Source organism: Tachyglossus aculeatus, chromosome 22, assembly GCF_015852505.1.
Source record: "Tachyglossus aculeatus isolate mTacAcu1 chromosome 22, mTacAcu1.pri, whole genome shotgun sequence".
NCBI lineage: Eukaryota > Metazoa > Chordata > Mammalia > Monotremata > Tachyglossidae > Tachyglossus > Tachyglossus aculeatus.
In genome coordinates this window covers 37,750,348-37,776,725 of record NC_052087.1, presented here as the reverse complement: position 1 = coordinate 37,776,725, position 26,378 = coordinate 37,750,348, and the positions used below count along the sequence as shown (strand labels likewise).

The window sequence follows — 26,378 nt, the reverse complement described above, 5'->3', positions numbered from 1 at the left end:
CTCAGTCGGTCATTCGGTGGTATTTATTGAGCGCTTTATTGAGGCCTTGCCTAAATCCCCCTTTCCTCTTCACCCACTCCCTCCTGCGTCGCCCTGACTTGCTCTCTTTATTCGTTCCCCACTCTGAGCCCCACAGCGTTTACGTCCACATCTGTCATTTTTTACTTCTATTAACGTCTTCCTCCCCCTCTAGACTATAACTTCCTTGTGGGCAGGGAATGTGTCTGCTTATTGACATAAGTCAATATTGACAGTCCCCTTCTAGACTGTGAGCCCACTGTTGAGTAGGGACCGTCTCTATATGTTGCCAACTTGTACTTTCCAAGTGCTTAGTACAGTGCTCTGCACACAGGAAGCGCTCAGTAAATACAATTGATTGATTGATATTGTACTCTCCCAAGTGCTTAGTACAGCATTTACATCCACATCTGTCATTTTTTATTTCTATTAACGTCTTCCTCCCCCTCTAGACTATAACTTCCTTGTGGGCAGGGAAAGTGTCTGCTTATTGACATAAGAAGTCAATATTGACAGTCCCCTTCTAGACTGTGAGCCCACTGTTGGGTAGGGACCGTCTCTATATGTTGCCAACTTGTATTTCCCAAGCGCTTAGTACAGTGCTCTGCACACAGTAAGCACTCAGTAAATATGATTAATTGATTGATTGATATCGTACTCTCCCAAGTGCTTAGTACAGCATTTACGTCCACATCTGTCATTTTTTATTTCTGTTAACGTCTTCCTCCCTCTCTAGACTATAACTTCCTTGTGGGCGGGGAACGTGTGTGCTTACTGACGTATTGTACTCTCCCAAGTGCTTAGTACAGCATTTACGTCCACATCTGTCATTTTTTATTTCTATTAACGTCTTCCTCCCCACCAGACTACAACCTCCTTGTGGGCAGGGAATGTGCTTATTGATATATCGTACTCTCCCAAGTGCTTAGTACAGCATTTACGTCCACATCTGTCATTTTTTATTTCTATTAACGTCTTCCTCCCTCTCTAGACTATAACTTCCTTGTGGGCGGGGAATGTGTGTGCTTATTGACGTATTGTACTCTCCCAAGTGCTTAGTACAGCATTTACGTCCACATCTGTCATTTTTTATTTCTATTAACGTCTTCCTCCCTCTCTAGACTATAACTTCCTTGTGGGCAGGGAATGTGTCTGCTTATTGACGTATTGTACTCTCCCAAGTGCTTAGTACAGCATTTACGTCCACATCTGTCATTTTTTATTTCTATTAACGTCTTCCTCCCCACCAGACTACAACCTCTTTGTGGGCAGGGAATGTGCTTATTGATATATCGTACTCTCCCAAGTGCTTAGTACAGCATTTACGTCCACATCTGTCATTTTTTATTTCTATTAACATCTTCCTCTCCCTTTAGACTATAACCTCCTTGTGGGCAGGGAATGTGCTTATTGATATATTGTTCTCTCCCAAGTGCTTAGTACAGCATTTACGTCCACATCTGTCATTTTTTATTTCTATTAACGTCTTCCTCCCCCTCTAGACTATAACTTCCTTGTGGGCAGGGAATGTGTCTGCTTATTGCTATATCGTACTCTCCCAAGTGCTTAGTACAGCATTTACGTCCACATCTGTCATTTTTTATTTCTATTAACGTCTTCCTCTCCCTCTAGACCATAACTTCCTTGTGGGCAGGGAATGTGTCTGCTTATTGACATATCGTACTCTCCCAAGTGCTTAGTACAGCGTTTACGTCCACATCTGTCATTTTTTATTTCTATTAACGTCATCCTCCCCCTCTAGGCTATACTCTCCTTGTGGGCAGGGAATGTGCTCATTGATATATTGTATTCTCCCAAGTGCCTAGTACAGCATTTACGTCCACATCTGTCATTTTTTATTTCTATTAGCGTCTTCCTCCCCCGCTAGACTATAACTTCCTTGTGGGCAGGTAATGTGTCTGCTTATTGACATATTTTGCTCTTCCAAGTGCTTAGTACAACATTTACGTCCACATCTGTCATTTTTTATTTCTATTAACGTCTTCCTCCCCCTCTAGTCTATAATCTCCTTGTGGGCAGGGAATGTGTCTGCTTACTGATAGATTGCACTCTCCTGTGCGCTTAGTACAGTGTTCTGCACACAGTAAGCACTCAAATACAGTTGAACGAACGTGCGAAGCATTGTTCTGAGTGCCGGGGAGAGTCCAATCCAGCAGCCACGTTCCCTGCCCATAAATCAATCAATCAGTCGTATTTATTGAGCGCTTACTGTGTGCAGAGCACTTTACTAAGCGCTTGGGAAGTACAAGTTGGCAACATCTAGAGACGGTCCCTACCCAACAGTGGGCTCACAGTGTAAAAGGGGGAGACAGAGAACAAAACCAAACATAAATAACGATTTGACAGTCTCGTCGGGGTTACGGCCGGGGCGCTGCCTCCCGTGTGACCTGACCTGCGGCAGAGTCGAATGGCGCGCGCCTCTTCCTCTGCTCCAGGTGAGGACGAGCTCTCTTTCGGCTACGACGGACGAGGCCTGAAGGCAGAGAACGGGCGGTTTGAGAAGTTTGGCCAGACCTTCGGAGAGCACGACGTCATCGGCTGCTTTGCCGTGAGTCCCGCCGGCGGGGCGGGAAGGGCGGGGGCACCCGTCGAGCCGCCTCGCGGATGGATCGTCTTTCCGACGTCCGCGTCCCCCGCTGTGGTGGCGAGGCAGGGAGGGTCGGGAAGACGGTCCCAGGATGGGCCGGGGTCCGGGAGAGCCGTGCCCTGTCATTCCTGCCGCCTCCCGGCCCCCACTCCCCTCTAAACCTTGGGTCGGCCCCTGTCACTTCAGAGTTTTGAAAGCGACGAAGTGGAACTGTCCTTCCGGAAGAACGGCGAAGACCTGGGGGTGGCCTTCCGGGTGAGCAAGGATTCCCTGGGCGCTCGGGCCCTCCTGCCCCACGTGCTCTGCAAGAACTGTGTGGTGGAACTCAACTTTGGTCAGAAGGAAGAGCCCTTCTTCCCTCCGGCGGAGGGGTTTGCGTTCATCCAGGCGGTGCCCGTCGAGGAGCGTGTGCGCGCCCCGCTGCCGCCCAAGACGGCGGAGGAATGTGAGGTAGGGTGGTGGTGGGGGTCCGGGCCGTCTCCGTTGGTCGCGGGTCCCTTTCCGCCTTCCCCGGGCCTCACTCTCCGGGCCGCTCCTTCTCAGGTGCTGCTGATGGTGGGGCTGCCCGGGACTGGAAAGACTCGGTGGGCCCTGGAGCACGCCCGGGGGAACCCCGAGAAACGATACAACGTCCTGGGAGCCGAGACGGTGCTCAGGCAGATGAGGGTGAGTCCCGGTAGGCCCCGAAGGAACGTACGAGCCCCGGCCTCCCCGCAAGGGAACCTAGAAACCTCCCTGTTGGAGGTGTAGGCCGGCGTGTGAAGCCCCGCGGCTCAGGCGGGGACTCGGTTTCCCCGCGGGTGTCCGTCACGGAGCCTGGTGCTTCGTTACGGTGAACGACGCTCTCCGAGGCGGGGACAGGTGGAGACCGGGAACGTGTCCGAGTCGGGGCTGGAAGCGGAGGGCGGGTGGGCGACAGCGAGGAGAAGAGAATCGGCGTGGAGGCCGGGAGGCGGGGGGCTCTCGGCCGTCGCCGGGGACTCGGGGGCACCGCGGACGGGGACCAGCGTAACGTTTCGCTTCCGTTTTCCTCTCCATCCCCTTCCACACCCCCCAAAACCCCCCAGACGAGGGGCCCCGGGGAGCCCGAGCTGGATTCCGAAGGGCGGGACATTTTAGTCCAGCAAGCCTCCCAGTGCCTCAGCAAGCTGGTCCGGATCGCCTCCCGCACAAAGAGGAACTTCATTCTCGATCAGGTGCGTCCCGCGAGAGCTCGGCCACATCCGGGTAGAATCCCAGTCAAGCGACTGCGGGACGTGCTCCGTCTGTCTTCCGTCTTGTCCGCTGTCAATTCATTCCGACCCCGTTGTCGGAAGCGAGCCGTTTTACAGATGGGGGAACGGATGGAACGAGAGTTTTAAGGACCGGCCCGGCCACCTGACGGCAGAGTCAGGAGTAGAGTGGAGGTTTCTTGACGGTCGGACTGTTCTTCTCTTCCTTAGACGTTTCTTGACGGTTCTCTTCCTTAGACATGGTCGTCTCCTTAAGAGCCATAGTACGTCTGACCCGGAGAGACACTTCCAACCTCCGATAAGGTGGAAAGCCGCGGTCTCAAAGCCCTTAGCGTGAGGAACTGTGAGACGTTCAGGGACCGGGGGTCGGGCTGCATGGCCAAGCGCACCTCTGTGGATCGGTCGATCGTCGGTATTTATCGAGCGCTTCCCACGTGCAGAGCACTGTGCTGAGCGCCCGGTAGAGTCGGTAGAAGGCACGATCCCCGCCCGCAAGGAGAGGCCAGTCTAGGGGGACAGAAGGGGACTCGGACGGCACCCGTCCAAGAGTTCCCGCCACGGCGGGACTGACCCTCGGCGTAGGGTCCGTCGGAAAACCGATTTTTAGGTGGCTTCAGGGTCCTAAAGGATTTCTGGTGCCGGTAGATAACCTAATGAGTGCTTTGGGCACGAAGGGGAGAGTATCGGCGATGCCCACACGTGCCCAAAAGTGCGATTGGGGGGTCACAGGTTAACCTTGAATAACCGTGCCGGGGCCTAAACCGGTTCTCGGTCCCCAGCCGGGCCCAAACTGATTTTTGGCTGGTAATTTGGATTTCCTGATGGGAGGATAAAGGATATCAATATTCGAGATGTCCAGAGGTACTTTGATTTCCTTGAAAATCGATGGCGATCACTCTGGAAAATGGAGCAGACTCGGTTGGGCTGCCCGGCTAGCCATGTGTCCGCCCCAGTGCTGGAATGAAGGTGGATGGGCCGTTCAAAAAAATCCCCAAAACACGAAAAATTTTTCAGGCCGGCAACTCCCTTTGTCCATCCTCTTAAGGAACCACCTCCCTTCCCGGGACACCGTGGATATTAATAGTCAGAGGATGCATTGGCTTTTTGATTTCCTCTTAAATATAAGAAGAAATCAAAACACCAAATACTTTTTCATTTCGGTTCCTGTTGTGGTTGTGAGGTTTCTAAGGCATGTTTTAAACTCCTCTATTCTTTAGTGGGCCATTGTGGGTTTTTTTTTTTTTCAATTTTATTTCCCGGTGGGATTTAGGGCACTCTTCCCGGGGTCCACCTCTTGGGGTGGACAGGTGACGATCGGCGGGTTCCCAGTTCCAGTCTCGTTGGGTCCTCACCGTCAAAATCGAAAGGAATTTGATTTAATTCCCGCCTCCCGGGGACAGGCCGGGCCACGCGGCCACCGCTCCGGTCAATCTAAATGACGGGTCTTGTCTGCCCTCAGTGCAATGTGTACGACTCCGGCCAGCGGCGGAAACTGCTGCCGTTCCGGGCGTTTTCCCGCAAAGCGGTGGTGATCGTCCCTGACGAAGAGGCCTGGAAGAAGAGGCTGCAGCTGAGGAAGGAGGTGGAGGGAGATGATGTGCCCCCGGCTGTAATGCTGGAAATGAAAGGTGGGCCGGGAGCGGGGTTCGAGGCCCGTCACCCCAAGGCCCGGCTGGAGCACGCCATGGGGTCTCTGGGACCCTCGGCGTCGCCGAGGGAAACCCCGGCCCCGAGGAGAGCTCGGCTCCCGTTCTCGGGCGGAGAAGTCAGAACCTGTCACGGTCCCCATCTAGATTCGGCGTGTCCGAGGTCGTGGGTTCCAATCCCGGCTCCGCCAGTTGTCAGCTGGGTGACTTTGGACAACAATAATAATCATAACGATGGCATTTATTGAGCCCAATGTTGGGTAGGGACTGTCTCTAGATGTTGCCAGTTTGTACTTCCCAAGCGCTTAGTACAGTGCTCTGCACACAGTAAGCGCTCAATATAATACGATTGATGATGATTTATTAAGCACTTACTATGTGCAGAGCACTGTTCTAAGCGCCGGGGAGGTTACAAGGTGATCAGGTTGTCCTTCGGGGGGCTCACGGTCTTCATCCCCATTTGACAGAGGAGGGAACTGAGGCCCAGGGGAGTGAAGTGACTTGCCCAAAGTCACACAGCTGACAATTGGCGGAGCCGGGATTTGAACCCATGACCAAGTCACTTCAAGAACAAGTCACTTCACTTCTCTGGGCCTCAGTTCCCTCATCTGGAAAATGGGGACTGAGACTGTGAGCCCCCCCGTGGGACAACCTGATCACCTTGTAACCTCCCCAGTGCTTAGAGCAGTGCTTTGCACATAGTAAGCGCTTAGTAAATGCCATTATTATTATTATAAGATGTGGGGAGCGCTTTGGCCAGGGAGAGAGTTCCCCAGGGTGAACTGTCACCCCCCCACCCCCGCAATCAATCAGTCAATCGTATTTATTGAGCGCTTACTGTGTGCAGAGCACTGTACTAAGCGCTTGGGAAGGACAAGTTGGTGACATATAGAGACGGTCCCTACCCAACAGTGGGCTCACAGTCTAGAAGGGGGAGACAGACAACAAAACCAAACATATTAACAAAATAAAATAAAATGCCGGATGCCTTGGCAGTCAGGACCTGGAAAGCGAAGCTAGGACTCGACAGCTGGGGTCCTTCATTCAATCAATCAATCAATTGGTTGTATTTATTGAGCGCTTACTGTGTGCAGAGCACTGGACTAAGCGCTTGGGAAGTACAAGGTGGCAACCTATAGAGACAGTCCCTACGCAACAGTGGGCTCACAGTCTAGAAGGGGAAGCAGTGGAAAGAGCCCGGGCTTTGGAGTCAGAGGTCATGGGTTTGAATCCCGGCTCCACCACGCGTCTGCTGTGTGACCTTGGGCAAGTCACTTAACTTCTCTGAGCCTCAGTTACCTCATCTGTAAAATGGGGATTAAGACTGCGAGCCCCACGTGGGACAACTTGATCACCTTGTATCCCCCCCCCCAGCGCTTAGAACAGTGCTCTGCACATAGTAAGTGCTTAACAATTGCCATTATCATTATTATTATTATCATTCATTCAATCATATTTATTGCGTGCTTCCTGTGGGCAGAACACCGTACTAAGCGCTTGGGAAGGACAAGTCGGCAACGTATAGAGACGGTCCCTCCCCGACGACGGGCTCACCTCCCATCCAGTCGGGGCCCGGGCAGGGACTGGCTTCCCTTGCTTCCACCCTGGGCCTAGACTGCGATGGCAGGAGTCGGGAGGGGAAGCGTTGACCCTTATTCAATCAATCAATCAATCAATCAATCAATCGTATTTATTGAGCGCTTACTATGTGCAGAGCACTGTACTAAGCGCTTGGGAAGTACAAATTGGCATCACATAGAGACAGTCCCTACCCAACAGTGGGCTCACAGTCTAAAAGGGGGAGACAGAGAACAGAACCAAACATACCAACAAAATAAAATAAGGAGGATAGAAATGTACAAGTAAAATAAATAAATAAATGAATAGAGTAATAAATATGTACAACCATATATACATATATACAGGTGCTGTGGGGAAGGGAAGGAGGTAAGACGGGGGGATGGAGAGGGGGACGAGGGAGAGGAGAAGACACACCCAGCGTGGCGAGGTTTTTCTCTTTTTTTTTTAACGGTATCTGTTGAGCATCTCCCACGGGCCGGGCGCCGTACCAAGCGCCAGGGCGGATACTGGCTAATCAAGCCGGACACGGTCCCGGGTCTTAATCCCCATTTTACAGACGAGGGAACGGAGGTACAGAGAAGTCAAGTGACTTGCCCCACGTCAGGCAGCAGACGAGTGGCTAGATTGACCCCGGAGGGGGTCGCGGGGTGGCCAATAATACAAATTAAGCGATCCATCCCCCCCATCTTACCTCCTTCCCTTCCCCACAGCACCTGTATATATGTATATATGTTTGTACCTATTTATTTATTTTGCTTGTACGTATCTATTCTATTTATTTTATTTTGTTAGTATGTTTGGTTTTGTTCTCCGTCTCCCCCTTTTAGACTGTGAGCCCACTGGTGGGTCGGGACCGTCTCTAGATGTTGCCAACTTGGACTTCCCAAGCGCTTAGTCCAGTGCTCTGCACACAGTAAGTGCTCAATAAATACGATTGGTGACGATGGGTTCGAATCCCGGCTCCGCCACGTGTCTGCTGTGTGACCTTGGGCAAGTCCACTTCTGAGCCTCAGTTCCCTCATCTGTCAAATGGGGACGGTGAGCCCCATGTGGGACAACCTGATCACCTTGTATCCCCCCAGCGCTGGGAACAGTGCTTGGCACATAGTAAGCGCTTAACAAATGCCGTCATCATTATTATTATTATTATTATTATTATTATTATTATTATTATTATTAAGTGGCGGAACCGGGATTCGAACCCATGACCTCTGACTCCCAAGCCCGGGCTCTTTCCACTGAGCCCCGCTGTTTCTCAATAAATGCCGCTGATGGACGGACGGATTGCCGTAAAAAGCACCTGGAGCCCCGGGACACTTGGGCCCCGCTGGCCGGTCGATCAGTGGGGTTGGGTAGGGACTGTCTCTATATGTTGCCAACTTGTACTTCCCAAGCGCTTAGTACAGTGCTTACACAGTATTGTTATTATTATTATTATTATTATTATTATTATTATTATTATTATTATTATTATTTTTATTATTATCTGTAAAATGGGGATTAAGACCGAGAGCCCCCCGTGGGACAACCTGATTACCCCAGTGCTTAGAACAGTGTCTTGCACATAGTAAGTGCTTAATAAATGCTATATCATTATTATTATGTGTAAAACGGGGATTAAGACCGAGAGCCCCCAGTGGGACAACCCGATTACCCCACTGCTTAGAACAGTGTCTTGCACATAGTAAGCGCTTAATAAATGCCGTCATTATTATTATCTGTAAAATGGGGATTAAGACCGAGAGCCCCCCGTGGGACAACCCGATTACCCCAGTGCTTAGAACAGTGTCTTGCACATAGTAAGCGCTTAATAAATGCTGTCATTATTATTATCTGTAAAATGGGGATTAAGACCGAGAGCCCCCCGTGGGACAACCTGATTACCCCAGTGCTTAGAACAGTGTCTCGCACATAGTAAGCGCTTAATAAATGCTATCATTATTATTATCTGTAAAACGGGGATTAAGACCGAGAGCCCCCCGTGGGACAACCCGATTACCCCAGTGCTTAGAACAGTGTCTTGCACATAGTAAGCGCTTAATAAATGCTGTCATTATTATTATCTGTAAAATGGGGATTAAGACCGAGAGCCCCCCCGTGGGACAACCCGATTACCCCAATGCTTAGAACAGTGTCTTGCACATAGTAAGCGCTTAATAAATGCCGTCGTTATTATTATCTGTAAAATGGGGATTAAGACCGAGAGCCCCCCGTGGGACAACCTGATTACCCCAGTGCTTAGAACAGTGTCTTGCACATAGTAAGCGCTTAATAAATGCTATCATTATTATTATCTGTAAAATGGGCATTAAGACCGAGAGCCCCCCGTGGGACAACCTGATTACCCCACTGCTTAGAACAGTGTCTTGCACATAGTAAGCGCTTAATAAATGCTGTCGTTATTATTATCTGTAAAATGGGGATTAAGACCGAGAGCCCCCCGTGGGACAACCTGATTACCCCACTGCTTAGAACAGTGTCTTGCACATAGTAAGCGCTTAATAAATGCTATATCATTATTGTTATCTGTAAAATGGGGATTAAGACCAAGAGCCTCCCGTGGGACAACCTGATTACCCCCCTGTTTAGAACAGTGTCTTGCACATAGTAAGCGCTTAATAAATGCTATCATTATTATTATCTGTAAAACGGGGATTAAGACCGAGAGCCCCCCGCGGGACAACCTGATTACCCCAGTGCTTAGAACAGTGTCTTGCACATAGTAAGCGCTTAATAAATGCCGTCGTTATTATTATCTGTAAAATGGGGATTAAGACCGAGAGCCCCCCGTGGGACAACCTGATTACCCCACTGCTTAGAACAGTGTCTTGCACATAGTAAGCGCTTAATAAATGCCGTCGTTATTATTATCTATAAAATGGGGATTAAGACCGAGAGCCCCCCGTGGGACAACCTGATTACCCCAGTGCTTAGAACAGTGTCTTGCACATAGTAAGCGCTTAATAAATGCCGTCGTTATTATTATCTGTAAAATGGGGATTAAGACCGAGAGCCCCCCGTGGGACAACCTGATTACCCCACTGCTTACACAGTAAGCGCTCAATCAATACGATCGATTGATTTATCAAGCGATTGCTCCGGGCGGAGCGCCGAGTTCCTCCTTTCCGGCCTGGGGAGAGCGTCGGACCAGAGGGGCCGACGCGAAGGCGCGGGCCGACCCCGGTTTTTCGGGGTGTCGTGCGAGGCCGACGCGGAGGCCCTCGAATCCCACCCCCGAGAGACCCCCTTCCTTCCTCTCCCCAGCCAACTTCTCCGTGCCGCAGAAGTGCAAATACGTGGAGGAGGTGATTTTTGGGGAGCTGGCGCGGGAGGCAGCCCAGCCGCTGGTCACCAAGTACAGAGCCGAGGCGCGGAAGCTGCTCCCTCCCACCGAGGAGAAGCGGACCGACCGCCCCAACAAGCCCAACCGCCACAACCGCCCCCGCGGCCAAGGATACGGTGAGGATTCCAGGGCTCGTCATCATCATCAGTCGTATTTATTGAGCGCTTCCTGTGTGCAGAGCACTGCACTAAGCGCTTGGGAAGTCCAAGTTGGCAACATCTAGAGACGGTCCCGACCCAACAGCGGGCTCACAGTCTAAAAGGGGGAGACGGAGAACGAAAGCAAACATACTAACAAAATAAAATAAATCATCATCATCATCAGTCGTATTTATTGAGCGCTTACTGTGTGCAGAGCACTGGACTAAGCGCTTGGGAAGTCCAAGTTGGCAACATCTAGAGACGGTCCCCACCCAACAGCGGGCTCACAGTCTGAAAGGGGGAGACGGAGAACGAAACCAAACATACAAAATAAAATAAATCATCATCATCATCACCAATCGTATTTATTGAGCACTTACTGTGTGCAGAGCACTGGACTAAGCGCCTGGGAAGTCCAAGTTGGCAACATCTAGAGACGGTCCCTGCCCAACAGCGGGCTCACAGTCTAAAAGGGGGGGACGGAGAACGAAACCAAACATGCTAACAAAATAAAATAAATCATCATCATCAATCGTATTTATTGAGCACTTACTGTGTGCAGAGCACAGGACTAAGCGCTTGGGAAGTCCAAGTTGGCAACATCTAGAGACGGTCCCTGCCCAACAGTGGGCTCACAGTCTAAAAGGGGGAGACGGAGAACAAAACCAAACATACAAAATAAAATAAATCATCATCATCACCAATTGTATTTATTGAGCGCCTACTGTGTGCAGAGCACTGGACTAAGCGCTTGGGAAGTCCAAGTTGGCAACATCTAGAGACGGTCCCTGCCCAACAGTGGGCTCACAGTCTAAAAGGGGGAGATGGAGAACAAAACCAAACATACAAAATAAAATAAATCATCATCACCACCAATTGTATTTATTGAGCGCCTACTGTGTGCAGAGCACTGGACTAAGCGCTTGGGAAGTCCAAGTTGGCAACATCTAGAGACGGTCCCTACCCAACAGCGGGCTCACAGTCTAAAAGGGGGAGATGGAGAACAAAACCAAACATACTAACAAAATAAAATAAATAGAATAAATAAATGAATAATAAACTATTTAATAAATAAATTTATCAAAATAAATTGTTCAATTTATTAAATTAAATAATTAAATAATTATTAAATGTGTTTATTATTTAATAAATTTATTTATTAATGAATGAAAATAATAAATAAGCTCGGCCCTGCTTGGGCGGGGACGGCACTAACTTTCACTCATTCAGTCCGCCAATCGTATTTATCAAGCCCTTACCGTGTACAGGGCGCTGTACTAAGCGCTTGGGAAGTAGAAATCGGCAACGGATAGAGCCGGTCCCTACCCACCGACGGGCTTACGGTCTAGAAGGGGGAGACAGACGTTCAGTCATTCACTCAATCGCATTTATTGAGCGCTTACTGTGTGCAGAGCACTGGACTAGGCGCTTGGGAAGTCCAAGCTGGCAACACAGAGAGGCGGTCCCTACCCAACAGTGGGCTCGCAGTCTAAAAGGGGGAGACAGAGAACAAAACCAAACGTACTAACAAAATAAAATAAATAGAATAGATATGTACAAGTCAAATAAATAGAGTAATAAATACGTACACGCATACACGTAGTGAATACGTACGACGGCAAAACCAAACGTGGAGATGGGTGTCAAAATCAAAGCTTTCCTCCCTAGGGGAGAAAGCCGGGGCAATACACCACGTCAGGATCCGAATGAAAGAAAACTCTGTATTTCCTTCCAGCTTCGGCTCAGAGCTGCCAGCGCTTCACCTTCAGTCACCTTTCCCTTTCTGTTCCCCTCCCTCAGGGGATTCGGCGTGGTGCCCAAGCCCTGTCTTTCTCCTGTCTTTCCTCTCACTGATGTTTTTTTTTTTTCCCCTCCTCTTTCCATTCTTCTGTATCAAGTGATGATGATGGCATTTTATTTATTTCATTTATTTATTTATTTATTTATTTATTTATTTTGCTTGTGCGTATCTATTCTATTCATTTTATTTTGTTAGCATGTTTGGTTTTGTCTCCCCCCCCCCCTTTTAGACTGTGAGCCCGCTGTTGGGTAGGGACTGTCTCTAGATGTTGCCAATTTGGACTTCCCAAGCGCTTAGTCCAGTGCTCTGCACACAGTAAGCGCTCAATAAATACGATTGATGAGGATGATGATGATTTGTTAAGCGCTTACTATGCGCAAGGCACTGTTCTAAGCGCTGGGGAGGTTACAAGGTGATCAGGCTGGCCCACGGGGGGCTCACAGTCTTCCCCCTCGTCCCCCTCTCCATCCCCCCCATCTTACCTCCTTCCCCACAGCACCTGCATATATGTATATATGTTTGTACAGATTTATTACTCTATTTATTTTACTTGTGCATGTCTAGTCTATTTTATTTTGCTAATATGTTTGGTTTTGTTCTCTGTCTCCCCCTTCTAGACTGTGAGCCCGCTGTTGGGTAGGGACTGTCTCTATTATGTCGCCAACTTGTACTTCCCGAGCGCTTAGTCCAGTGCTCTGCACACAGTAAGCGCTCAATAAATACGATTGATTGATTGATTGAGGCTGCCCCTTAAACTGACTTCTGAGGCAGAGCCAAGTTCTCCCTTCTCCAGGGTCCGGATTGTCCCTTTACGCCCTTTTCTCCGCTCCCGACCACGCTCGCCTGCTCCCTTCCTCGCTTCCTGGGGGTCCTTGGATGTAACGGGGGAGGAGGCGTCTTCTCGGCATCGGGAAAACGGGATTGGGCCGGATTCCCCACTCGATCCTTGGGGCAGAATCGGGATGCGACGCCCCAGTTTCCGGGTGTCGGAGCCAGGAGGATCCCATTGGCAACTCAGCTGCCGTTGTCTTCCCTCCTCGGCTACAAAGCCTCGTTTCGAGATCACTGGAAAGGTTCCCCCATTCTGGCTTCTGAAGTCAAGGTGGCCGAATTAATTCATTCATTGTCATATTTATTGAGCGCTTACTGTGTGCGGAGCACTGGACTGAGCGCTTGGGAAGGACAAGTTGGCAACAACTAGAGACGGCCCCGACCCAACAGCGGGCTCACAGTCTAGAAGGGGGAGACAGGGAACAAAACAAATTAACAAAATAAAATAAATGGAATAAATATGTACAAGTAAATTAGAGTGATAAATACGTACAAATATGTACAAACATATATACAGGGTCACTAGGCGTGGCCCCCAGAGTGGGCTCACAGTCCGAATGATATTTATGCTATCTGTAAAGCGCTTAGTATGTTCCAGGCACTGTGCTAAGCGCCGGGATGGATGTAAGCAAATCGGGTGGGACCCAATCGCTCATTCGGTCGTATTTATTTTATTTTGTTCGTATGTTTGGTTTTGTTCTCTGTCTCTCCCTTTTAGACAGTGAGCCCACTGTTGGGTAGGGACCGTCTCTATATGTTGCCAATTTGTACTTCCCAAGCGCTTAGTCCAGTGCTCTGCACATAGTAAGCGCTCAATAAATACGATTGATGATGACGATGATTTATTGAGCGCGCTTACCGTGGGCAGAGCACTGTACTAAGGACGTGGAAAGGACAATTCAGCAACAGAGAGAGACAATCTCGGCCCACGGCGGGCTTACGGTGTGCAAGTCTACAATCCCTGTCCCACGTGGGGCTCCCGCTCTCCCTCCCCACTTTACAGATGAGGGAACCGAGGCCCAGAGAAGGGCAGTGACTTGTCCGAGGTCACCCAGCAGAGCCAGGCCGGGCTCTATCAGCTACGCCATGCTGTTTCTTGTGCTTCCCAAGCGCTTAGTACGGTGCTCTGCACACAGTAAGCGCTCAATAAATACGATTGATTGATTGATTCTCTGAGCGGCTGTGTTGGAGTGCCGTCCCTTCGGCAGCCGGGTCTCGGGGGTGGGCAGAAGGCGGTCCCTGGACCCAAATTGGGCCGGTCGCACCTCAATCAATCAATCAATCGTATTTCTTGAGCGCTTACTGTGCGCAGAGCACTGCAGGAGAAGCCGCGTGGCTCTGTGGAAAGAGCCCGGGCTTCGGAGTCAGAGGTCATGGGTTCGAATCCCGGCTCCGCCACTTGGCAGCTGTGGGGCCTTGGGCAAGCCACTTCACTTCTCTGTGCCTCAGTTGGCTCACCTGGAAAATGGGATTAAGACTGTGAGCCCCACGTGGGACAACCTGATCACCTTGTATCCCCCAGCGCTTAGAACAGTGCTTTGCACATAGTAAGCGCTTAATAAATGCCATTATTATTATTACTAAGCGCTTGGGAAGTACAAGTCGGCAACAGCTCGACATCCACCGGGGGGGGGGGCCATAATGGCGGCGCCCCGTCTCCTCAGCTGAAGGGCAGGGATGGCGGCCGTCCCACCCTCTTCGTCTTGAAGGCCCTGCTGAGAGCTCACCTCCTCCAGGAGGCCTTCCCAGACTGAGCCCCTTCCTTCCTCTCCCCCTCGTCCCCCTCTCCATCCCCCGATCTTACCTCCTTCCCCACAGCACCTGCATATATGTACATATTTATTACTCTATTTATTTTATTTGTACATATCTATTCTATTTATTTTATTTTGTTAGTACGTTTGGTTTTCTTCTCTGTCTCCCCCTTTCAGACTGTGAGCCCACTGTTGGGTAGGGACTGTCTCTATAGGTTGCCAATTTGTACTTCCCAAGCGCTTAGTACAGCGCTCTGCACACAGTAAGCGCTCAATAAATACGACTGATGATGATGATTGATGATCCACCGGTGGCGTTTCCTGCCTCCCGCCATCCTGGACGTGGACGCTCCGGGCGGGGGGGTCCCTGTCCTGGTGTCTGGCCAACTGGGAATCCGGTGGGAAAGGCCGCAACCCCCTTTTCCCGCCCTTCCCAGACTGAGCCCCTTCCTTCCTCTCCCCCTCGTCCCCCTCTCCATCCCCCCATCTTCCCTCCTTCCCTTCCCCACAGCACCTGTATATATGTATATATGGTTGTACATATTTATTACTCTATTTATTTATTTATTTTACTTGTACATTTCTATCCTATTTATCTTATTTTGTTGGTATGTTTGGTTCTGTTCTCTGTCTCCCCCTTTTAGACTGTGAGCCCACTGTTGGGTAGGGACTGTCTCTATGTGTTGCTAATTTGTACTTCCCAAGTGCTTAGCCCAGTGCTCTGCACATAGTAAGCGCTCAATAAATACGATTGATTGATTGATTGATCACTGCCACCGAGCCGCTTGGGATCCGTGGACCACAAGGCGCCTTGGCTCGACGGGCCGGAGTAGTGTCCTCGGGTCCGGTTCCCGGCTTTTTTTAATTTCTCCGGACCCACGGCGGTGGCCTGAGAGCCCTCTCGTCCTTTGTGTTGCAGCGGGCGGGCAGCACCGAGGCCACGCCAGCCGAGCCTACGGGCAGCAGTCCTGGGGCCAGCCTGGAAACAGAGGGGTGAGTGTCCTTCCCAAGCGCTTAGTACAGTGCTCTGCACATAGTAAGCGCTCAGTAAATACGACTGACGATGACTCCCTCCCGAGCAGACCCGCTCGTCAATGGGGGACAACAAAGTCGCTCAGTCGATCGTATTCATCTACGCTTGTAAGTGCTTGTACTTCCCAAGCGCTTAGTACAGTGCTTTGCACACAGTAAGCGCTCAATAAATACGATTAATGATGATGATGATTCATCGCAGCGCTCACCGCGCCGGACTGAGCGCCCTAACGGACGCATCCCCCGCCCGCGAGGAGCCTGCGGTCTAGAGGGGGAGACGGACATTAATAGGAATAGGCAAGGGAAGTGGTCTCGTCCCAGGACGTTTTAAATCTCTGCACGTTGATGCTCGTCAATCAGTGGTGTTTGTCGAGTCCTTCCTATGTACCGAGCACCGGGGTAGATACAAGCTTAATCGGTCTGGATACGGTCCGCTTCGCACCTGGGGCCCTCAGTCCCCGTTTTACAGACGAGGCGTAGAGTGAAGTGACTCGTCCAAGGTCACCCCGCAGACACGCGGAAGAGCCGGGGTCGGAGCCCGGACTTCCGAGCCCGGGCTGTTTCCACTGGGCCACGCTGCCGTAGCGGTCTCTGGGTTGAGGTGGTGTAGCTGTTGTAGGGGGGATGAAAAATGCTCGAGAACTCACCAGTCACCCCTCTTTTTCGCCCTTTTTTGTTACCCCCGACCCCCTCAGGGTCATCACAATTTCTACAACCGATACCAAGGAGACTACGATCGATTCTGCGGGCGGGACTGCGATTACAACAGATCCAGGGATTACTACGGACAGTATAACCGGCAGCAGGTGAGCGGCTAGCGCGGGGAGGGGTGGAGACCGGGGCTCTCCCCTGGCATCCCCCCGGCCCGTGGTGACTCGGTTTCCCCGCCCCTTCCAGTGGCAGAACTACTACCAGGACAGAGACCGCTACTACAGGAACTACTACGGTTACCGAGCGTATCGGTGAAGCCCCCGCCGTCCTCGCTCGTCCGCCGCGCAGCGAGTCTCGGGGTGGGTGCCTGCCAGCCCCCCCAAGACACGACCAACGGGAAACGGGGGCCGTCGGGATGGGGATGCGGGGGAAAAGAAAGACAACCACCACCCCCCGTACGTTTTTTTTTTTCTTACAAGTTTGTGGCCAAAAAAACACTTGCCTTATTCTATAAAACCTTTCAAAGTTCTAGCTGTTTGTAATCTAGAGTGCGGCGCTTACACGGCCGCCTGCCCCGACGCCCTGTAATCGGGCAGGGAAAAGGCCGAGAAACGGCACCCTCCCGACGTGCTCATCCTGGATGAAGGCAGGGAGGAGTCACGAGGTGCGGTGAAAATAAACGACGGGCTCTCTCTCTCGTCACTCACACCACTCACCGTTTTTATTTTCTTTCCCCGATTTCTCCTTCTGGGGAGAGCTGGGCCGGTGGGTCGGTGTCCTCATTTCCCTTCCGACCTCCCCATCCGCCAAAACCCTCCCGTCTCCGCACCCCGGGTCAGCCCCGCCTGGCCAAGGCGCGGATTCCCCCGCGCTTCCGGAGTTTTCAGCTCGGAGAGACGAGGGCTGCGCCCTCGGGGACGGAGCAGACCGTTTTCCTTTTTCCCCCGACGCGGGAATCGAGACGATCCGCCGGGAAGGAAGGCCGTGAGCCGCCAGCCCCGGGTTGGCGCTCCCTTCCCGGGTCGCGGCGGGCGGGCGGGCCTCCCGCGTCGTCCATCAATCATCGTATTGAGCGCTTACTGTGTGCAGAGCACTGTACTAAGCGCTTGGGAAGTCCAAGTTGGCAACATATAGAGACGGTCCCTACCCAACGGCGGGCTCCCAGTACGGTATCCGTCCTCCGGCCTAGCGTGAGAGGTGGGACGTTTCTCAGGGTCTCAGCTCACTCAGAAAGGCAGCAGGTCCCCTCCATCGGCCCCTCGGGCGGCTGGGCCCTGGGGCCTAGGGTCACGGAGAAGCAGCGTGACTCGGTGGAAAGAGCCCGGGCTTTGGAGTCAGAGGTCGTGGGTTCAAATCCTGGCTCCGCCAACTGTCAGCTGGGTGACTTTGGGCAAGTCACTTCGCTTCTCCGGGCCTCAGTTCCCTCATCTGTCAAATGGGGATGAAGCCTGTGAGCCCCCCGTGGGACAACCTGATCACCTTGTAACCTTGCCAGCGCTTAGAACAGTGCTTTGCACATAGCACTTAATAAATGTTATTATTATTATTATTATGGGGTAGTCACGGCTAGTTTATTCGGGGCGGAAGGGGCCTCACCTGCTTTGATCCTCCCCCTCTCCATCCCCCCCGCCTTACCTCCTTCCCTTCCCCACAGCACCTGTGTATATGTTTGTATGGATTTATTACTCTATTTTACTTGTACATATCTATTCTATTTTATTTTGTTAATACGTTTTGTTTTGTTCTCTGTCTCCCCCTTCTAGACTGTGAGCCCACTGTTGGGTAGGGACCATCTCTATACGTTGCCAACTTGGACTTCCCAAGCGCTTAGTCCAGTGCTCTGCACACAGTAAGCGCTCAATAAATACGATTGATTGATTATTGATTGACCTATGAGTGCTGGTATGGCCCAAAAGGAAGTGCCTTACTGTCTGTTTTACAGTGTGTACACACAAGGATGGCGCCTGTACAGTGCTCTGCACACAGTAAGCGCTCAATAAATACGATTGATTGATACGGGTGGCGAGTGTAGGTAGAAAAAGGGATGGGGAGAGAGGCCGCTCTTTGCGGTACAGGTAGGCGAGACGGCCTGCCTGGGAAAGTCGTAGACGTGTGGATGCGTGCGGCCGCGTGTCAGCGAGGTGGAGCTCACCATCCCGACGGCATCTAGATTCCCGAGTCTTGGTGTGGTCTCCACAATCAATCAACCGTATTTATTGAGCGCTTACTGTGTGCAGAGCACTGTACTAAGCGCTTGGGAAGTACAAGTTGGCAGCACATAGAGACGGTCCCTACCCAACAGTGGGCTCACAGTCGTATTTACTCATTCGTTCATTCAATCGCAGTGATTGAGCGCTTCCTATGTGCAGAGCACTGTACTAAGCGCTTGGGAAGTACAAGTTGGCAACACATAGAGACGGTCCCTACCCAACAGTGGGCTCACAGTCGTATTTATTCATTCATTCATTCATTCAATCGCAGTGATTGAGCGCTTCCTGTGTGCAGAGCACTGTACTAAGCGCTTGGGAAGTACAAGTTGGCAACATCTAGAGACAGTACCTACCCAACAGTGGGCTCACGGTTGTATTTATTCATTCATTCATTCAATCGCAGTGATTGAGCGCTTCCTGTGTGCAGAGCACTGTACTAAGCGCTTGGGAAGTACAAGTTGGCAACACATAGAGACGGTCCCTACCCAACAGTGGGCTCACAGTCGTATTCATTCATTCATTCAATCGCACTGATTGAGCGCTTACTGTGTGCCGAGCACTGTACTAAGCACTTGGGAAGTACAAGTTGGCAACATATAGAGACAGTGCCTACCCAACAGTGGGCTCACAGTTGTATTTATTCATTCATTCATTCAATCGCAGTGATTGAGTGCTTCCTGTGTGCAGAGCACTGTACTAAGCGCTTGGGAAGTACAAGCTGGCAACACATAGAAACGGTCCCTACCCAACAGTGGGCTCACAGTCGTATTTATTCATTCATTCATTCATTCAATCGCAGTGATTGAGCGCTTCCTGTGTGCAGAGCACTGTACTAAGCGCTTGGGAAGTACAAATTGGCAACATATAGAGACGGTCCCTACCCAACAGCGGGCTCACAGTCTAGAAGCACAGTCCACACAGCCCTCCGGCTCGCTTCAGAGGTCACTTCCTACCGATCCTAGACCGAAGGAGGTCGGGTCCCGTCGGAGATAAACAGAGGCAGGGGTAGTAAATTCTGTTACATTAAAATACCAGTGTGGCAAGATATGTTGCCAACTTGGACTTCCCAAGCGCTTAGTACAGTGCTCTGCACACAGTAAGCGCTCACTAAATACGATTGAATGAATAGTAAGCGGCCCTAAGCGGGGAGGTGAGAGGGAAGGGACGTCAAGCCTCCAGTGCTGTGTTAACGTTAAACCCAGTTTGGCTTTATCCTCCCGCTCAGCATCTTTCTTAGCCGGCGAGAGCTTCTTTGCCGGTGGCCGTTGCTGCGGAGCGGACGTCCCCGTCCTCGGCGAGGTTGGACTCCGGCCGCGGTAGAAATGATCTCTCCCTCCGTCCACACGCACGGTCTCCCCGTCCGGACCGCTTCACCGGCGCAGATTCGAACGGACGCGGGCGGTTGAGGGACGGTTGGCGGCGGCGGCGGCGGCGGCGGGGAGGAGAAGCGTTCAGATTGCATTTCCCTTTGGTTTCACCAGCCCCCTGCTCTGTACCTGAGAAGCAGCGTGGCTCAGTAATCAATCAATCAATCATTTATTGAGCGCTTACTATGTGCAGAGCACTGTACTAAGCGCTTGGGAAGTACAAATTGGCAACATCTAGAGACAGTCCCTACCCAACATTGGGCTCACAGTCTAAAGGGGGGAGACAGTCCCTACCCAACATTGGGCTCACAGTCTAGAAGGGGGAGACAGAGGACAAAACCAAACATACTAACAAAAGAAAATAAATAGAATAGATACGTACAAGTACAATAAATAAAGAAATAAGAAAGAGCCCCGGCTTTGGAGTCTGGGGTCATGGGTTCAAATCCCAGCTCTTCCCACCGCCAGCTGCATGACAGGGCAAGTCACTTCTCTGTGCCTCAGTTACCTCATCTGTAAAATGGGGGTGAAGACGGTGAGTTGAGCCCCATGAGGGACAACCTGATCACCTTGTAACCTTCCCAGCGCTTAGAACAGTGCATGTAGTAAGCGCTTAACAAATGCCATTATTATTATTATTATTATTACCTGTATCCTTCCCCTTCCCCCTAGGCTTTCCCCACTCCGCTCTCAACAAAACCCTCCCCAGCTGTGTGACAGGGCAAGTCACTTCACTTCTCTGTGCCTCAGTTACCTCATCTGTAAAATGGGGGTGAAGACGGTGAGTTGAGCCCCACGAGGGACAACCTGATCACCTTGTAACCTTCCCAGCGCTTAGAACAGTGCATGTAGTAAGCGCTTAACAGATGCCATTATTATTATTATTATTATTATTACCTGTATCCTTCCCCTTCCCCCTAGGCTTTCCCCACTCCGCTCTCAACAAAACCCTCCCCAGCTGTGTGACAGGGCAAGTCACTTCACTTCTCTGTGCCTCAGTTACCTCATCTGTAAAATGGGGATGAAGATGGTGAGTTGAGCCCCATGAGGGACAACCTGATCACCTTGTAACCTTCCCAGCGCTTAGAACAGTGCTTTGCATGTAGTAAGCGCTTAACAAATGCCATCATTATTATTATTATTATTACCTGTATCCTTCCCCTTCCCCCTAGGCTTTCCCCACTCTGCTCTCAACAAAACCCTCCCCAGCTGTGTGACAGGGCAAGTCACTTCACTTCTCTGTGCCTCAGTTACCTCATCTGTAAAATGGGGGTGAAGACGGTGAGTTGAGCCCCACGAGGGACAACCTGATCACCTTGTAACCTTCCCAGCGCTTAGAACAGTGCTTTGCATGTAGTAAGCGCTTAACAAATGCCATCATTATTATTATTATTATTACCTGTATCCTTCCCCTTCCCCCTAGGCTTTCCCCACTCTGCTCTCAACAAAACCCTCCCCAGCTGTGTGACAGGGCAAGTCACTTCACTTCTCTGTGCCTCAGTTACCTCATCTGTAAAAGGGGGATGAAGACGGTGAGTTGAGCCCCACGAGGGACAACCTGATCACCTTGTAACCTTCCCAGCCCTTAGAACAGTGCTTTGCATGTAGTAAGCGCTTAACAGATGCCGTCATTATTATTATTATTATTACCTGTATCCTTCCCCTTCCCCCAGGCTTTCCCCACTCCGCTCTCAACAAAACCCTCCCCAGCTGTGTGACAGGGCAAGTCACTTCACTTCTCTGTGCCTCAGTTACCTCATCTGTAAAATGGGGATGAAGACGGTGATTTGAGCCCCACGAGGGACAACCTGATCACCTTGTAACCTTCCCAGCGCTCAGAACAGTGCATGTAGTAAGCGCTTAACAGATGCCATCATTATTATTATTATTATTATTACCTGTATCCTTCCCCTTCCCCCTAGGCTTTCCCCACTCCGCTCTCAACAAAACCCTCCCCAGCTGTGTGACAGGGCAAGTCACTTCACTTCTCTGTGCCTCAGTTACCTCATCTGTAAAATGGGGATGAAGACGGTGAGTTGAGCCCCACGAGGGACAACCTGATCACCTTGTAACCTTCCCAGCGCTTAGAACAGTGCATGTAGTAAGCGCTTAACAGATGCCATTATTATTATTATTATTATTATTACCTGTATCCTTCCCCTTCCCCCTAGGCTTTCCCCACTCCGCTCTCAACAAAACCCTCCCCAGCTGTGTGACAGGGCAAGTCACTTCACTTCTCTGTGCCTCAGTTACCTCATCTGTAAAATGGGGGTGAAGACGGTGAGTTGAGCCCCACGAGGGGCAACCTGATCACCTTGTAACCTTCCCAGCGCTTAGAACAGTGCATGTAGTAAGCGCTTAACAGATGCCATCATTATTATTATTATTACCTGTATCCTTCCCCTTCCCCCTAGGCTTTCCCCACTCCGCTCTCAACAAATCCCTCCCCCGAGAAGCGGCCCGCGACCTAAAAACGCAGACTCGGAGAGATTCTCCCCTCGTCGGCCGCCACCCGGGTGTGTGAGTGAGTGAAACGCGTGAGCGATTGCCGTTCGAGAAGGCACTTGGAGAGGGAGCTCCCCGAACGCGGCGATAAGGTAGGAAGGAATGGGGGCCATGGCCGCGATGTCCTTGGGAGCGGGAAAGGATAGGAGAGGGAGTTCCCGGCTCGGAGAATGCCACGCTTTCCAGAACGTCTGGGATAGCAGCAGGAGTACTGTAGAACCGACTCAACGTGGATATGAGGGTGTTGAGGTGCACAGAGGTGATGTTAATGAATCAATCAATCAAGGTAGGAAGGAAGGGGGGGCCACGGCTGACGGCCACGACGCCCTCGGGAGCGGGAAAGGATAGGAGAGGGAGTTCCCGGCTCGGAGAACGCCACGCTTTCCGGAACGTCCGGGATAGCAGCGGGAGTACCGTAGAACCGACTCAGCGTGGATATGAGGGTGTTGAGGTGCACAGAGGTGATGTCAATCAATCAAGGTAGGAAGGAATGGGGGGCCACGGCTGACGGCCGCGACGCCCTCGGGAGCGGGAAAGGATAGGAGAGGGAGTTCCCGGCTCGGAGAATGCCACGCTTTCCAGAACGTCTGGGATAGCAGCAGGAGTACTGTAGAACCGACTCAACGTGGATATGAGGGTGTTGAGGTGCACAGAGGTGATGTTAATGAATCAATCAATCAAGGTAGGAAGGAACGGGGGGGCCACGGCTGACGGCCACGACGCCCTCGGGAGCGGGAAAGGAGAGGAGAGGGAGTTCCCGGCTCGGAGAACCCCGCGCTTTCCGGAACGTCCGGGAAAGCACCGGGAGTACCGTAGAACCGACTCAGCATGGATATGAGGGTGTTGAGGCGCACAGAGGTGATGTCAATCAATCAATCAATCAAGGTAGGAAGGAACGGGGGGCCACGGCTGACGGCCGCGACGCCCTCGGGAGCGGGAAAGGATAGGAGAGGGAATTCCCGGCTCGGAGAACGCTACGCTTTCCGGAACGTCCGGGAAAGCACCGGGAGTACCGTAGAACCGACTCAGCGTGGATATGAGGGTGTTGAGGCGCACAGAGGTGATGTCAATCAATCAATCAATCGTATTTATTGAGCGCTTACTGTACGCAGAGCACTGTACTAAGCGCTTGGGAAGTCCAAGTTGGCAACATCTAGAGACAGTCCCTACCCAACAGTGGGCTCACGGTCTAAAAGAGAGACGGAGAACGAAACCGAACATACTAACAAAATAAAATAAATAGAATAGATATGTACAAGTAAAATAGAGTAATAAATATGTACAGACATATATACATATATACAGGTAAATGAAACACTGAAGCCGCTCGGGGTTGAGTGGGTGGCATTATCAACAGAATACTTTTTTAAAGCTATAGAAGATCCTTTCTAAAAAATTTCCAAAAACAAAGGAACTTAAAAAAGAGCCTGCTTTTGTACAAACATATATACATGTATACAGTAAAATAAAACACTGAAGCCGCTCGGAGTTGAGTGGGTGGCATTATCAACAGAATACTTTTTTAAAGCTATAGAAAGTCCTTTCTAAAAAATTTCCAAAAAAAAAAAGAACTTTAAAAAGAGCCTGCTTTTTCCAAGGCGGCAGTATAACTGCCACATCCTTGTGGTTCAGACCATGCGATCGTTTGCAACAAGAGATGTCTTGTGTTTGGGTGTGTTTTTTTTTTTTAATTAAAAATGATAAAAATGTAATGGTAACAAGGAGGGATCCCCAGCCTCGTTTTCCTTAGATAAAATTAAAAATGATAAAAATGTAATGGTAACAAGGAGGGATCCCCAGCCTCGTTTTCCTTAGATAACGTGTTTAGTGTTTTTCCAGATGTTTTGTCTTAATCTCTGTAGATGGAAAAGCTTGTGAAAACAACCGGAATGCTACATAAAGCTTGTAAATGTTTATACGAAACCTGTAAAGGTGTTCTTGGAAATGGCCAGTAAAAAAGGGTAAATTGGAGAAAAAAAAAAAGGAACCACTGTCGTCGGTTTCGTCTTATTCGTTTTTTCCCCAAAGTTAGAGCAAAATATGGACCCTCAGTAACTTCCAGTTTGGGAATAAATCGTTATTTGGATTAACTTCACCGTATCTTCTGACGTGGTTGGGTGCAATTTCCCGTCACGCCGGCCCACCGCGGTGGGCTTTTCATCATCATCATCAATAGTATTTATTGAGCGCTTACTATGTGCAGAGCACTGGACTAAGCGCTTGGGAAGTACAAATTGGCAACATATAGAGACAGTCCATTTGGCCGTTGCTAACTCCGTGAGGCCGGGCTGGCCACTCCTTGCCGCTTGCACATCCCGGTAGTCCAACTGGAATTCCAGTTTGGGCCGAGAATTGACTGGGAGGGAGCCAGCCGGGAAGATTTCCTTGGCCCAGAGTGGAACACGTTCCACTCGGGAGCCCCTTGGACCGAATCTGTACTCCAGAACCAAAATGAATTACGGATTATTTGGCTCTGCTCTCTAGAAAAAGAGAATCATCCACCAATTATTTCGGAGCGATGCCCCGTGGCGGCTGACGTTGACGTCGGGGAATTCATTTTACCATCATCATCATCAATCGCATTTATTGAGCGCTTACTATGTGCAGAGCACTGTACTAAGCGCTTGGGAAGTACAAATTGGCAACATATAGAGACAGTCCATTTGGCCGTTGCTAACTCCGTGAGCCCGGGCTGGCCACTCCTTGCCGCTTGCACATCCCGGTAGTCCAACTGGAATTCCAGTTTGGGCCGAGAATTGACTGGGAGGGAGCCAGCCGGGAAGATTTTCTTGGCCCAGAGTGGAAGACGTTCCACTCGGGAGCCCCTTGGACCGAATCCAAGCCAAAATGAATTACGGATTATTTGGCTCTGCTCTCTAGAAAAAGAGAATCATCCACCATTATTTCGGAGAGATGCCCTGTGGCGGCGGATGTTGACGTCGGGGAATTCATTTTACCATCATCATCATCATCATCAATCGTATTTATTGAGCGTTTACTATGTGCAGAGCACTGTACTAAGCGCTTGGGAAGTACAAATTGGCAACATATAGAGACAGTCCATTTGGCCGTTGCTAACTCCGTGAGGCCGGGCTGGCCACTCCTTGCCGCTTGCACATCCCGGTAGTCCAACTGGAATTCCAGTTTGGGACGAGAATTGACCGGGAGGGAGCCAGCCGGGAAGATTTTCTTGGCCCAGAGTGGAAGACGTTCCACTCGGGAGCCCCTTGGACCGAATCTGTACTCCAGAACCAAAATGAATTACGGATTATTTGGCTCTGCTCTCTAGAAAAAGAGAATCATCCACCAATTATTTCGGAGCGATGCCCCGTGGCGGCTGACGTTGACGTCGGGGAATTCATTTTACCATCATCATCATCAATCGCATTTATTGAGCGCTTACTATGTGCAGAGCACTGTACTAAGCGCTTGGGAAGTACAAATTGGCAACATATAGAGACAGTCCACTTGGCCGTTGCTAACTCCGTGAGGCCGGGCTGGCCACTCCTTGCCGCTTGCACATCCCGGTAGTCCAACTGGAATTCCAGTTTGGGCCGAGAATTGACCGGGAGGGAGCCAGCCGGGAAGATTTTCTTGGCCCAGAGTGGAAGACGTTCCACTCGGGAGCCCCTTGGACCGAATCCAAGCCAAAATGAATT

General features: G+C 50.8%; 1 protein-coding gene across 1 annotated transcript in view; it reads left to right on the top strand.

The window, feature by feature from the left end:
* HNRNPUL2 (heterogeneous nuclear ribonucleoprotein U like 2) overlaps positions 1-17,339 on the top strand; it is a 31,907-nt gene extending 14,568 nt beyond the window's left edge. The window contains exons 7-15 of the mRNA XM_038765344.1: positions 2,475-2,587; positions 2,813-3,076; positions 3,170-3,292; positions 3,694-3,822; positions 5,318-5,486; positions 10,350-10,544; positions 15,874-15,947; positions 16,682-16,792; positions 16,884-17,339. Coding sequence (XP_038621272.1) covers positions 2,475-2,587; positions 2,813-3,076; positions 3,170-3,292; positions 3,694-3,822; positions 5,318-5,486; positions 10,350-10,544; positions 15,874-15,947; positions 16,682-16,792; positions 16,884-16,952 — 1,247 coding nt within the window. The 3' untranslated portion in view covers positions 16,953-17,339. The remainder of the gene's footprint in view (positions 1-2,474; positions 2,588-2,812; positions 3,077-3,169; positions 3,293-3,693; positions 3,823-5,317; positions 5,487-10,349; positions 10,545-15,873; positions 15,948-16,681; positions 16,793-16,883) is intronic.
* The last annotated feature ends 9,039 nt before the right edge of the window (positions 17,340-26,378 follow it).